This window comes from Passer montanus, unplaced genomic scaffold, assembly GCF_014805655.1.
Source record: "Passer montanus isolate IOZ18808 unplaced genomic scaffold, ASM1480565v1 scaffold141, whole genome shotgun sequence".
Lineage (NCBI taxonomy): Eukaryota > Metazoa > Chordata > Aves > Passeriformes > Passeridae > Passer > Passer montanus.
In genome coordinates, this window is record NW_024361053.1 from 334,667 (window position 1) to 347,871 (window position 13,205).

General features: G+C 45.1%; 1 protein-coding gene across 1 annotated transcript in view; it reads right to left on the reverse strand.

Moving 5' to 3' along the window:
* Positions 1-926: 926 nt before the first annotated feature.
* LAMB1 (laminin subunit beta 1) overlaps positions 927-13,205 on the reverse strand; it is a 42,809-nt gene continuing 30,530 nt past the window's right edge. The window contains exons 24-33 of the mRNA XM_039700492.1: positions 11,611-11,980; positions 9,796-9,980; positions 8,376-8,617; positions 6,632-6,835; positions 6,105-6,249; positions 5,151-5,358; positions 4,843-4,984; positions 3,680-3,856; positions 2,256-2,415; positions 927-1,362 (exon numbers count right to left, since the gene is read on the reverse strand). Coding sequence (XP_039556426.1) covers positions 1,226-1,362; positions 2,256-2,415; positions 3,680-3,856; positions 4,843-4,984; positions 5,151-5,358; positions 6,105-6,249; positions 6,632-6,835; positions 8,376-8,617; positions 9,796-9,980; positions 11,611-11,980 — 1,970 coding nt within the window. The 3' untranslated portion in view covers positions 927-1,225. The remainder of the gene's footprint in view (positions 1,363-2,255; positions 2,416-3,679; positions 3,857-4,842; positions 4,985-5,150; positions 5,359-6,104; positions 6,250-6,631; positions 6,836-8,375; positions 8,618-9,795; positions 9,981-11,610; positions 11,981-13,205) is intronic.

Here is a 13,205-nt window from a genome sequence, read left to right on the forward strand (position 1 = left end):
GGGAGCTGAGGTCCTGGTCAGTGGAAAGTTGAATTATGAGTCAGCAGTGCCCTGGCAGCCAGGAGGGCCACCCATGTCCTGGGGGCATCAGGCACAGCATCACCAGCTGGCAAGGGAAGGGATTGTCCTGCTCTGCTCTGCTCTGCACTGGGGCAGCCTCATCTCGAGTGCTGGGGCAGTTTTGGGCACTACTATATAGAAAAGACATTAAACTATTAAAAAGTGTCCAAAGGAGGGCAACAAAGATGGTGAAGGACCTTGAGCAGAAGCCATATGAGGAGTGGCTGAGGTCACTTGTCCTGTTCAACCTGGAGGAGATGGAGGGGAGACCTCACTGCAGTTACAACTTCCTCATGAGGGGAAGAGGAGGGGCAGACACTGATTTCTTCTCTGTGGTAACAGTGACAGGACCTGAGGGAGTGGCCTGAAGTTGTGTTGGTGGAGGTTTAGGTTCAGTGTTGGGAAAAGGTTCTTCCCCCAGAGGGTGGCTGGCACTGGAACAGCTCCCCAGGGCAGTGGTCACAGCACCAAACCTGACAGAGTTCAAGGAGTCTTTGGACAGTGCTCTCAGGAACGTGGGGTGACTCTTGGGCTGTCCTGTGCAGAACCAGGAGTTGGACTTGATGGCCCTTGTGGGGCCCTTCCAACTCTATTTTAGGAGTCCAAGTTTGGATTATCACATAAACTTGGTGCATTCATACTTTCAGTGCTGACCTCTTTGTTTTCACTCTATATATCAAGTGTTTTATAATCAGTGACATGAAAGTAGTCTAAATGGGTATCATGCAAGGGGTATACAATCCTTTTTAAGTGCTGTGGCATAACTAACTACATGTGGATACTATTTCTTCATTCACTGGTAATTTGGTCTGAGTCACCATATTATGTTTTATAGTAAGAGTAACCCTTCTTTAGAATTACATTGCTCAAGCCAAGATTTTATTAGATGTCTAACCAGTGTAAGAACAAGACTTGCTAAAGGATTAATTGATGTACCATTGCAGCTACTGAAAATAGGCAGGAACTTAATGAGTCATACTAGGTACATACAGTGATACAAAAGTACTGTTTATTTTCAACATCAAAAAAGTTACTTTTCTTTGGTTCTGTGGCTTTAAAGTCAATATAAAACCTGTTCACCTTATCAGGTCTTAGTGTAATGTCAAAAAGAACTAGTATAATACTTGTAAAACCCACCCTGAACACAAGCACTTCCCACTCCTGTTTATAAGCAAGTGCTATAAACAGCAACCTTCTGGCTGATTGTCTGTAAGAGGGAGCGAACTGTCTCTTCCAGCTCCACCAACTGCTTGGCTTTGTCTTCCAGAACTTTTTGATTGTTTTCATATGTATTTTCCAAATCTGTAGGCAAAGGAAGGCAAAAAAAAAACCAGCTTAATTGGTGGTGTTTTAATGTAAATAATTATAGTTACAGATAAATTACTATTCAAATTTATTTCTGTTGTGGAAGATATGCTGACTAGGGAAAAAAACCAAAAACCAAACAAAACCGCCAAAATCAACAAAGGCTGGAATGGCACCTTTTTGTTTCCTTAACATAGGGATGTAAAGGAACAAGGAAGTTATTTTCCAAAGGTGAAAATCCAGAAGTGTATTTTGAGGGTTAAAATAATTGTAATTCTTTGCTTTATGGTGGCCTTTACAGAACAGGGAAATGTTTTGGCTTGTGATGATTCAGACTACTCAGCAAGTCACAGTAACTGTGCAGGAGTAGCAAAGAGGGGAAGAACTAATTCCTGGCCTGGCAAAACAAGAAGGAAAATTTCATTCTGTCTTTGGTAGCAAGGGACAAATTGCCTTATTCTGGTTCAATCAACTTTGTCAACAGTAAATGTTAAATTAATCTGTGAACTGGAACTCCTGTGTCCTGATTAGCTTTTGTTTTAAGAGCTTTCCAGGGTGGGGTGAGGGGAGTACTGTTTGGAGATGGGGGTTTTGCTGGAACAGAAGAGGCCTTGTCCTGAGCAGAGTAGTTTTGTTCCTTCCCTGAGGCAGTTCTGGGGACAGTGAGAGGTGCCTCACCAGAAGTTTGTGTCTCACCTGTTTCAGCTTATTCTGTAGAAATCTTTGCTTCAAAAGACTGTATTATGTCATAAGAATAAGGAAAGCAGATCAAGTCTCAGTAACAAAAAAGTACCTTTTCTTTTCCCCTTCTGCTGATGAATAGCTGGTTTAACAGCATGAAATTGCTTCATGTTCTAAGGTGCCAAATTGCCTCCTCAGAACAGCCTTACCTTTGAGCAGCTGGAGTTTGCTGTTTGCTTGAGCCAACAAAGCTTTAGCTTCATCTTGCAACACGCCTGCTTTCCTCCTGGCCTCGGCCGACTCCTCAGTCTTCCTTGCAATGAGCTCTTCCACAGTTCTGTACTTGCCACTCAGCTCGTTGTTGAGCACCTGTTCCGAATTCAAGCACAAGATGGAGCTCAAGTGAAGCCAATACAGCCCGAGTTAGCTGGCATTTCCTCCCTCTGTCCTTTCCTAAGCCAGCTGCAAGGAGAGACTACGCTGGGAGCTCACTTAACAGAAGCAGAAACAGTGTCAGGATATTTCCTACTTTCTGTCCAAGACTAAGAGCTGTGGTGAAGACTCCTCAGTTGCTCTTTTGCAGATCTGTGGCTGTTTTACAGCTTCAACACTGGCACTTGGCAGAGATTTATGGGGTTCAGTTACAGGGTTCTGTAACTAATGGAAACCATGGCCCCTAGAACTGCTGGAAAGCTACACCTGGCACAGCTCCTGGGCTGAGTGGTTGCATCTGGGGAGGACCCTTGCTGCCCTTTCAGCAACAAGAACTGAACTGAACCAGTTGGTGTTAGTGAAGATGCTGGGAAAGTCATGAGGTTGGTTTCTCAGTTGTGCTTTTGCTTGTGGGGTTAATATTAAAGAAGTCCTATGGCCCAACTAAATTCAACCATTGAGCAAGATAACAAACTATAGCAGCACTGGAATTCTCTTGTGTTTACTTGACAGCACCTGAAATACTACTTAGTGTTTGGATATTGTTGAGTTGATGGATAATGCAGCTCTCCTGTCAGAAAATGGCTCTCTGGAGATGGGTAGGCTAACTACAGAAAAGAGATGGGAGCAATGAAACTTCCTTTGGCAGATTGGTTGATTGTTTTGTTAATGAACATTCTTTTGCTATTACAAAAGTGTGTAGCAAACATTGGGAGTAATGCCATATGTTCACAGAGAAAAACCTTGCATCTCTGATATTTAGCAATTACTTCAGTTTTTTGTTCAGATAATTACTTTTCCTGTCGCTTGATTCTGTATATGCCAAATTCTGGTTTGTTTGTCCTGAACCTATCATTGTCATAGAACCATAAATACTCTGTACAAGTGGGAAAAAAAATTTCCAGTTCTTCTGTGACATATAGTAAAGCTGAGGAACAGACACCTATCTGTGAAAGGCTGACTATTTTCCTGCAGCTATTTCAGAACCTGAAAACTTCCCAATAAATCTCTCTCAGGATCTGATACCAAAGTAAAAAGTTGCTATCTTTGTTAAGAACATAAATGTTGGAGTATTTTCTACCCCCAGAGTATGAACAATAAATGTGACAGATCACATGTGCTCACTGATCTCCCTTTAGCCAAACCTGGGGTGGAGGGGGACTTGCTGGCTTCTCTTTAGAATTGTCCCTGAGTTTCTCACCTTTTGAACTTCTTCAGCATTTTGTTTTGCACTAATAATTTTGTCTTCTATATCTCCTACATTCCCTGAATTTGTAGCAGCCTTTTGCCTAAGGTCTTCAACACTCTTCTCTAGCTCAAACAGACGTAAGGTAGCATTGTTCAGCGTTTCTGCAGATGCTGCATTTTCAGATTCAATCTAAGAGAAAGAAGAATGAGAGTTAGACTTTCAAAAGACAATGGATATAATACTAAACTTTCTCCATAAACCCTGCTCAACTACCTTGTTTGTGTCCATATATCTGAGTTAAAAGCAGTGTTTTAGTTTTGCTAAAAATGGCCCCTTTGGAGTCAGGGTGAAAAAGCTCAGTGCTTGAGAATGGTACATATGGGGCTGCACAAGCATTAAGGAACATGGTCAAAAAGTATTTGATTGCATTATACACGCAAGACTTGACTAATCCATTGACAAAACTTCAGACATTTGACTCCATCATCCGATAATGCACTTGTGAAGCTTCTAAACTGGCCAAGCTTCATAAGTACAGATAGCACTGTGGTCTCATGAGGGCTTTGAGATGAAGTCTGCAAATACTTTATCTGACAAGATTGTAGCACTTGGCACTTCAATCCAGCATTTGTTTATTTTAGTCTGGTGCTGCAGTGCAGATGACTGAGCACACCAATACACAACCAGGGTGGCTGGCAGGTGTGGCTTGCCAGGGGTCTTGTCAGACCTGCTGGTTTAGAAGGCTACAGTCCTGCTCATTTAATTTGGCTGGTGCAGGATATGGGGTGAGAAAAGCCTTTTGGTGTTGGGTTTTTTTGGTGGGTTTTTTTTGGTATTTTTGGGGTGGTTTTTTTTGTTGTTGTTGTTTTTGGGGTTTTTTTGTGTGTGTGTGGTTTTTTTGTTTGTTTGGTTTTTGGTTTTGTTGGGTTTTTTTTGTTGTTGTTGTTGTCTGGTTTGGTTTGTTTATGAGCAAAAAGTCCCCTAGCATCTGTCCAACTCACTCAAAAGTTGATGTGAAGGCAGGAATGATGCAGTTTAGATGCATTTTAACTTTTTAACTGCAGCCTTTGCTTTGCAGTACCCAAGAGCTTTCTCTAGGCAGGCTTACATCAGTTTCTAAGCATCAGACTTGGTGCTGTTTCTGTTATGTTAAGAAATACTCATAAAGAACTCACCGAAGTCAGCAAGTCTTGAGTTCCTTTAATATCTTCATCAGCTTGTTTGATGGCTTTTTCAGCTGCATTTTGAGCCTTTTCAGCTTCTTCCAGTGCTGCTTTCACCATGTCTGCAGTGACTTTAACATCTGTTGCACCTTTGCTGTGGAGCAAGATTGTTAATGTTAAAAATGCTCTTACTTTGGAACTGGAAAAAGAACATAGGCTGCAAGGGGCTGGTTTTGCCCCTTACTGCAGGAAAAAGAATTCACATCAGGGAAAGTTAAACTGCATTTTCTGATGCAATGAGATGAAACAGGGCTGCATACCTCGCTCTTTTAGCTTCCTCCAGTAGCATTTCTGCTCTGGCAATGTCTCCAGCGCTCTGCTGCAGAATGACCTCAACATCAGAAAGGCTTTCTACACGCTCACGAATATCTTCTGTCAGGGCCTGCAGCTGCTGGGGAGTGCTTGGCATCTCCATGTTCAGCACTTCATTAGCCACTGCCTCAATGCTATCCAGGTCAGCACTGTCTTCTAGCAGATGGACACAAATGACAAAGATGTGAGTAAAAGCTTCTCTCTGTCACATCTCAGCACTCAAATTCTTGTTCAGCTGCTTCCTTAAGAAGGAAAATCATGGGAAAACTTTCTCCCCCAGATCTATGGAAAATCAAGGTGTTAAAGCCACTTCCCAAGGTGAAAATTCCCTCTCAGGAGAGGCCCAGCAGGTATATAGGCCCTGCTGGCACAGTGCTCTTGGAAGCCATTTGAAGATCTTGGTGCTCAGCTGCACCACTCAGGGGAGGACCGAGGCCCACAGGAAACAAAACCAACAGCTGCACGTAAACATATTTGTGCTCCCACCATAGTCAGCCCTGAGCACACAGGCAAGGAATGGGCTGCTGGCAAACAAGGCTCTCATTTAACCTTTACTTGCTTTCTTACGGAGAAAGAAATGCAGTTTCTGACTTCCTTCCCCTTTAATACTACTTTGTCTTTCTAGCCAGAACTTACAGACATACTTGGCAAAGTACAGCAGTACAACAGCCTCAGCTGAAATGCACACAAGAACATGTCACAGTTTGCTCTCACTTTCTTATTATCTTGGTTTTCTCTTGTTTATTCTCATGTTTCCAGATTTCATCATACACACTGTCTGTCCAGGGGAGGTGGGGGGAATGATGACAACTGTTGCACTAACTCTTGGAAGATTAATACAGATGTAAAGCTAGTTTTCACAAACACAGAATTAAAATATAATTAAAATGTAACATTCTTACGCATTAGGAAGTCTCTAATCTGTTTAATAAGATTTCTCAGATCTTCATTGCTTCTGTCCACTTGTTCTTTTGTAGCATTGGTTTTAAGCAAAACTGCTTGTGCGTTTTGTTTTGCTTCATCTGCTCTCTGTTTTGCCTCAGAAACCTAAAGAAACGAAAATGGAAGGCTTGCTTGCTTATCTTCTTATGCTTTAGGGCTTGTCTTAAAACAATTCATCTGGAGTCAGAAGTAATAGTAACAAGGAATGCTTTTTCTCATAAAGCTCACAGAACACTTGGAAGCTGGCCCTGATCCATACCACCAGTGCTAGTTTAAACAACTCAGGCTGATGTTTAGTTATCCATGAAGCTTCACTCTAGCAAGCTCCCCTTCTGAAGATATTTACAAGCATGACGAAGTTACACAACCCAAAAGAACTATTTTCTGCAGCAAACCAGCACATACTTTATCAATTAGTGTCTGTGCTACAACAGACAGATTTTCCTTTTTCTTTTCTACTATCTTAACAATTGATTTGGCATATTACCATTCTGGAGAGTTGCTCAACTTCTGCTAACGCACTGAGGATGTCTCTGTCAAAATCCATAGCCTTCTGCCAGGCATTGTGAGCTACGGTCACCAGCCCGTCGCAGCCGGGGCCTCCACACTTCCTCTTGCCCTCGTCTGTCCGACAGCTCAGCCCCCCGCACTCGGACTCGGCACAGGAGGCTCCCGGAGCAGTGCCACACGTCTGCAGGGACACAGGGGAAGCAGTCACAGCCTGATTCCCATTCCATTGCCTGGGGGCTGGAGTAGGACACTGTTCTACCACAAAATTTCACAGTAAACTTTTTTTTTCAAGAAGCAAAAATATTTCTATCAGTAACGTTGTGCTGAGAATTATCCACTGCTTGGTCAATTGTTTGGTAATGAAATAGCACAGGAGTTGGTTTAACCAGAGGGAAAATTAGAAAATTCCCTGTTCCTGTGAGGCTCTTTTACCTTTTCATGCACCCCCACCTCCTTGCCAAATGATAGTCACTAACTCAGGTTTTGCAGCCAAAAAACCTCCCTGGGAAAACCTAGGGGCTGAGCCAAGTTAGCTGCAGCTGTCTCCTCTGAAGTGTAAATGAGTCCCTCTTACCTCTTTGGCAGGTAACCCAGCAGTAGCTAGAAAGCAAAAAGGTGTGTGTGTATGTGTGTGTCTCATGATTATACCTCCAAGCAACTCAGTATTTACTGCCTTGATAATCATCTACCCAAGACTTCAGCTCTTAAGAACAGTCAGGGCAGGAATGTAGGGGAAGGGAAACTAAACAGAAAGATGTCTCTCTCTTCCCTTCAGAGAAAAGAGGAGGGCTGAGGGAGTGGGAGGGATGACTGGTTGTAAAGGCCAAGGGACAATCAGCATGTGAAGAACTCACTCTCTACCACAGGCCTGGCCTGCCCGGGGGAGTTAATGAGCGGTGCCCTGCAGCCTGCCTTCACCCAGGGTTGTTCAGGAATTGTTCACTGAATGCAGCTGGCCAACTTCAAAGAGAAACTGAGAGAACACCCAGCCTCTCCCAAGAAAAAGCCATCCTTAATCACATTTACAGATGAGCAGGCACCTTCAACAGAGAAAATGCCCTTTTGACTCCAGCTCCCTGTAAATTCTGCTTTGTCTTGAGCAGGAGAATGAGCCTGGGAGGATGCTGAGGCCCGTGGGTGTGTGCAGAAGCACAGGCTGGCTGGGCACTGTACAGGCACAGTGTACCCCATGGAGCTGCAGAAGGGAAGAGGGGAGCCTAGGGAAAGCAACCACTGAACTCGGGATAGGCCTGGCTGGGCACTGTACAGGCACAGTGCCTCCACACCCAATGGAGCTGCAGAAGGGAAGAGGGGAGCCTAGGGAAAGCAACCACTGAACTCGGGATAGGCTGAAGAGGATGGCTCTCAGCCCAGCAGATTTGCCACACTTTTCTCACGTGGGATCTCCGTCCCTAGCAAAGAACATTGGATTAGAACAGGGGTGATGTAAAAACAGGTGCTCTGTGGGGCTGGGAAGAGTGGGAGGAAGACCAACACAAAAGGCTGGTCTGTGAAAGCCAGTAGTGTCAGAGCCCACAGTTAAACAACCCAGCCCTAGCCCACAAAACCGAGGGGCTGCTCAACCAAGCAAGGGGCATTTCTCATGAACCAACTGCACATCTCACACTGCCATGCCTACAGCTCCTCCCTGCCCATTGCTTCACCACAAACCCGACTCTCTTTCTGCTCCGGGTTTATCCTGGCGATGCTCAGCTGTGTACCTTCTCAGCCACCTCAGAGAGATCCAGGCTCTGCAGCTTTCCAGCGAGTTCATCCAGAAGGCGTGACTGCTCCTCTTGTTTAGCCTTGAACTGGGCCTCCTTCTCATTGATTAAGTCTTCCACTTCCTGCCGCGTTCGCGCTGACAGCTCCACGGCGCTGTCGGGATGAACAGTGGAGGCATTGACCCTCTCCTCTGCCTCCAGGGACATCTGGAAGTACTTGGTGATACTGTCCAAGGCTCCTGCAGAAATCAGAGGGAGCTGATAAGAACTGTTGAGTAACCCAAAGTAATGTATATTACAGATGTTAGCAGATGACACATCAGGGCTAGTGATACATCACATTAAATGAAACGCTGGCCTTGGCAGCTGGGCCATTGCAAGGATGACAGAATTTGGCCTCTTGCAGAAAAAAAGTTTGCTTCTTTGCTTGGTGGAAAGTGTCAAGCTGGTCTTTGAAGTTAAGTCTTTCTCTGACCCTACTGATTGAATTCTATTTGCCCTAAGAGATACAGCCTTTGAAGGTTTTTAGGGGAACAGTCTGTTTTCTAAGGATTCCCTTATCCCATCAGTTCTTATTGCTTGCCCTGGGATGTCTGGCTTATGGAGTCACTGCTTGGAAACTGGTCAGAGCTTTCCTAAGAAACAACTGCTTGATGAAAGATGCTGATTTATGGAACTGTTGATTTTGGACAACTCCTGGAGAGGCCTTGTGTGGGTGTGAGGGACCCTACGGGGGTGACTATACTCTGCACCTTGTGGCAGCTTTCTTTTGCAGAATGCCAAAAGTCAGGGACTCTCCTATTCCACATGCTACTCGCCTCACTCTGCAATCTCCCACGTTCACTGGAAACAATCTCAGAATTCCTGCAAACCAGGAAATATATTAGAAAAATTATAAATACTTTCTTTAAAGTCAGCTTTCCAGATTTCCAGGTAATTTGGTGACATTCCTCTTCCTCCAGCAAATTTTGATTCTTGGCCCATTTCAGTGTGCCAATGGACATGCAAGGCTTGGGTGGCTCAGAAGAACTGGACCCTTTACCATGAGCTCTTTTTTTCACTCAGAAATAGCAATTTAACAAACTGAAGGGAGCAAGGGGGATGTCCAGACATATCATGAAATCTGTGGTGTACTTTCTTCTGTTGTGTCTCATCTACAATGTGTTCAGCATGATACCTTAAGACAACTCTGTGCCCTAAGAATTTGAGCCAGCTTTGCAATGTGCAGAGGAAGACAGACCAGATAAAGGGGCAAAAATTCCTGCTGCATCAGCAACTCTGCTAATGCACAGAAAGAATCTGTCCCTGAGGAACTGTGTTTTATTACAAGTTAAAAGATTAATCTGGTACTTAAACCCATGTACTAATTAAATCTTTGGCCACCCTGCTGCCTTCTCCCCCTCCCTGTGACACTTACCCCGAACATCAGAGATCTTGATGAACTCTAGCTGCTCTGCAAGTTCTTTCACGACGCGGTCGAGACTTTTGGCATCTGTCTCCAGTGCACTCAGATCTGTGTCTGTGCTATTGCTCTTCGCTGATAAGGCTGATAGGTTTTCTTCTATGTCAGCTATCTTAACTGTAACATCTGCTGTCAGCTTTCTGTAACACAGGGAGGAAGAAGGGTCATACGCCTCATACTTCACTGGAGCATGGTGGCTAGAGATGTTCCCAGCTTCTCCCATGGCAGGACCTGTCTTCCCTCATGGAGCTCCAAGTTATTTGTGACAACATGTCTACCTAGAATACTGTTTTGTTTCCTTTATTATACAAACCTACTTTTAATCTACAGCACATTTATAAACCCAAAGCACCAAATTGCCCAGAAAACAGCTGCATTGTGTAAGATTAACTGGAGGGAGATTCCAGAGGACTGGAATCATGCTCTTGTACCATGGCAACTGCATAGGTCAGAGTTGAATACTATGATCCATACATAATTTGTTTCGCATCCCACACAGCTCAAATGTGGTTTTGATTACTACGAGCTCATCAGACAGAACTGAACTTCAGGAAGCAGGGAGGGGGGAGCCTTAGTTTTAACACAATGGATTCTTTAAACTCTTCTGTACCGATCCCTCCTCACCAGAGTTTTGAAGGAAAACCTCCTGCTCTAAGCATTCACTCAGTGAGCCACGGAGCAGGCTTTAGCTAGTGGGATATCCCTAAAAGGAAAAGCAAGTGTTACATGTCAAGGCTGCTGTGGAACAGAAGTGGGCATAGAAAGCTATTCCCATCCATGGTGATCCTGTCAACGCAAGCATTTCCTCATTCTGAAAGAATCAAGGCAGTATTTAAGATCTAAGATCAATTTACAGCTCTCTCAATAGCCCAACAGTCTGCTGTTTTCCAGGACTCCTCCAAAGTCCAGCACTTTCTATACAGCCAGTGAGGAGCAAGAACAGATACACATAAGGTATGTTAGGGAAAAAGCAGCTCCTCAGCTGCTCTGATCTCCCTCAATACACAGAGAGTCCAGAAGCAGCAGCAACCTTCAGCTCTCCAGCAGGAGGGAGGGGAGCTGTAGGACACAAACTATTCCTAATTGAGACATTTGTGCTTTAATCCTTGCCCCTTTGCTTTGTGCAGTTCCCTTCACAATGCACAAGCAAGCTGGAGCAGTTGCAGACAGGGATAGAAAGCCTCTGTAATCCTACTTAATGTTAGGATGCCCCATCTCCAGACTTTTGTATGCTTAGCCCTAAAAGAAAATACAAGGCTTCTACTCTCAGAAAAAAAAGGAAACAATTCGTGTTATAAACCTGGTGCTTCCCCCAACACGTGCTCAGAGTGCAGAAAGAAGCCCAAGTTTCCAACTCATCAGCTACACGCGGAAATCCAGGAATTTAATCTCTCCCCCTCTAATTCTCTCACATAATAGCAGTGTTTGTCCTTTGCCCTGGGGCAGCACAAGGCAAGCATGAGTGACTCCCTGGTAATTAGCTGCCTGGAGAGCAGTGGGAGCAGGACAACCCAGCCCAGCCCGTGGCTGCTGCACTGCTCCTGCCTGCCCCAAGAGGTTTCTGCCCAGTGGGAAGGGCACTCACAGCCAGTGCTGAGCGTGGCAAGGTGCTCCAGTAGCCCAGGAGCCACAGCACCCTCACCCAGCCAGAGGAGCCAGAGTGCCCTCAGCCCAGCATGGGGACACCAGTCACCCAAGTAAACCCCAGATCACTGGAACTCCCACTTCTTCCCATGACAGACTGATCCATGTAACTACAATTGTACTCACTCTGCTTCCTCAAAGAGATTGCCAATGTTCTTCAGGGGCTCTGCTGCTGGATTTTGAGCGATGATGGTTTTAATTTCAGTGAGCTTCTCCTCCAGTGTGTTGAGCGTCTGCTGGTACGGACCAGTGACTCCAGTGATTTTGAGGGTATTGGCCCTGTCCAAGAACTGCTGGGTCCTATTAGCCAGCTCACTGATGATCACATCCCAGAGGGCAAAGCACTGGTGGCAGGGCACGCAGTCAGGGAAGAAGCCTGAGTAGCCCCGGGAGCACTTGTCGCAGTGCAGCCCTTCCACGCCTTCATTGCAGATGCACTGCCCAGTGGCACGGTCACACTGAGGGGTCTGGATGCCACGAGGGTTGCAGTCACATGCTGGGAGGAGAAAAAGGCACACGTGAAGGCCATGGAGAGGGAAATGACTGTGATGTTGGCAGGGTGGGGAAAAAATTAGTTATAATAAAGTGGTGAAATGAATACAGATATGGTGGGCAGCATCTCAATTATAAAAAGCTAATTATGGATGTATCACTTATGTATGGGGGAAGCAAGTGTGAGTGAGATGGGGAAATAACACTAGGGGACATCTTGGAAATAGGAACAATAATGGAGCAAGGATGGACACCATTTGTTGCAAGGTTCAGATGTCAGCTGAATAGCAACTGAAAACAAAGATCCCAGTTTCTCTCCTGCAACGAAGAGTGAGTACAGCAGGGCTCTTGGGACAGGAAAAGAAGTGGCAGGCAGGCACATAGCAGAGGGTTTAAGAGCAAACCATGAGAGAAAAAGGAAAATTGGACTAGGAACAGCCATTTACTGTCTCCTCCAGCAGAGGAGTAACACTCAGGTGAGGAACCCTGCAGATCAAAACCCAACCACTGCCCCTGCACCTCCCACAAACAGCGCACTAAAAGGAGATAACTGATTACACAGCACTTGGTGAAGTGGAGGAGCTCTCTTCTGTAAGGCACTGTGGGTGCTAAAAGTGGAATGAGCTTCCAAGAACAGGACAAATCTACAGAGCAAAAGCCCTTGTGAGATCTTCTAGGCAGAGGTACAAGGACTGGCTCAGAACATGCTCCTGCCATGGACAGTGGGAAAACATTCACAACACACACTGAGGAGCCTGGCACTGGGCTGACATTTTGGGTATACAGAAAATCAGGAAAAAATCTGGCAGTGAAAAGTAGAATAGAACAAAAATGTGGTCATGGGCAGCCCTGTAGTGTTTGAGGTGTTAAGGACCAAGAGCCTACACACTGTTTGTCACCCTCAATGTCCCCCTCAGTGGAAATGAGGACACTTAACAGACTTGTAAATTTTAAAGAATTATTTCACACTGAGCACCAACTTCAGAGTTAGCATTCACACCTTCATTAAACGCATTTCTTTGGCACTAACCCATCGCAGAGAGAAGTTACTCACTTAACTTAGTGATGCACAGTCACTGCTGAAAGCACAGACATGCTCTGTACACAATAATGCTATCAGGAGAAGCATTTCCATGCAGCAAGGCTGCCACTTGACCTCCTTAGTTCCACAGGAGGCAGCAGCAGCAAAGGACATCACCAAAATGCAAAGCTTTTAATAAAGAGATGGC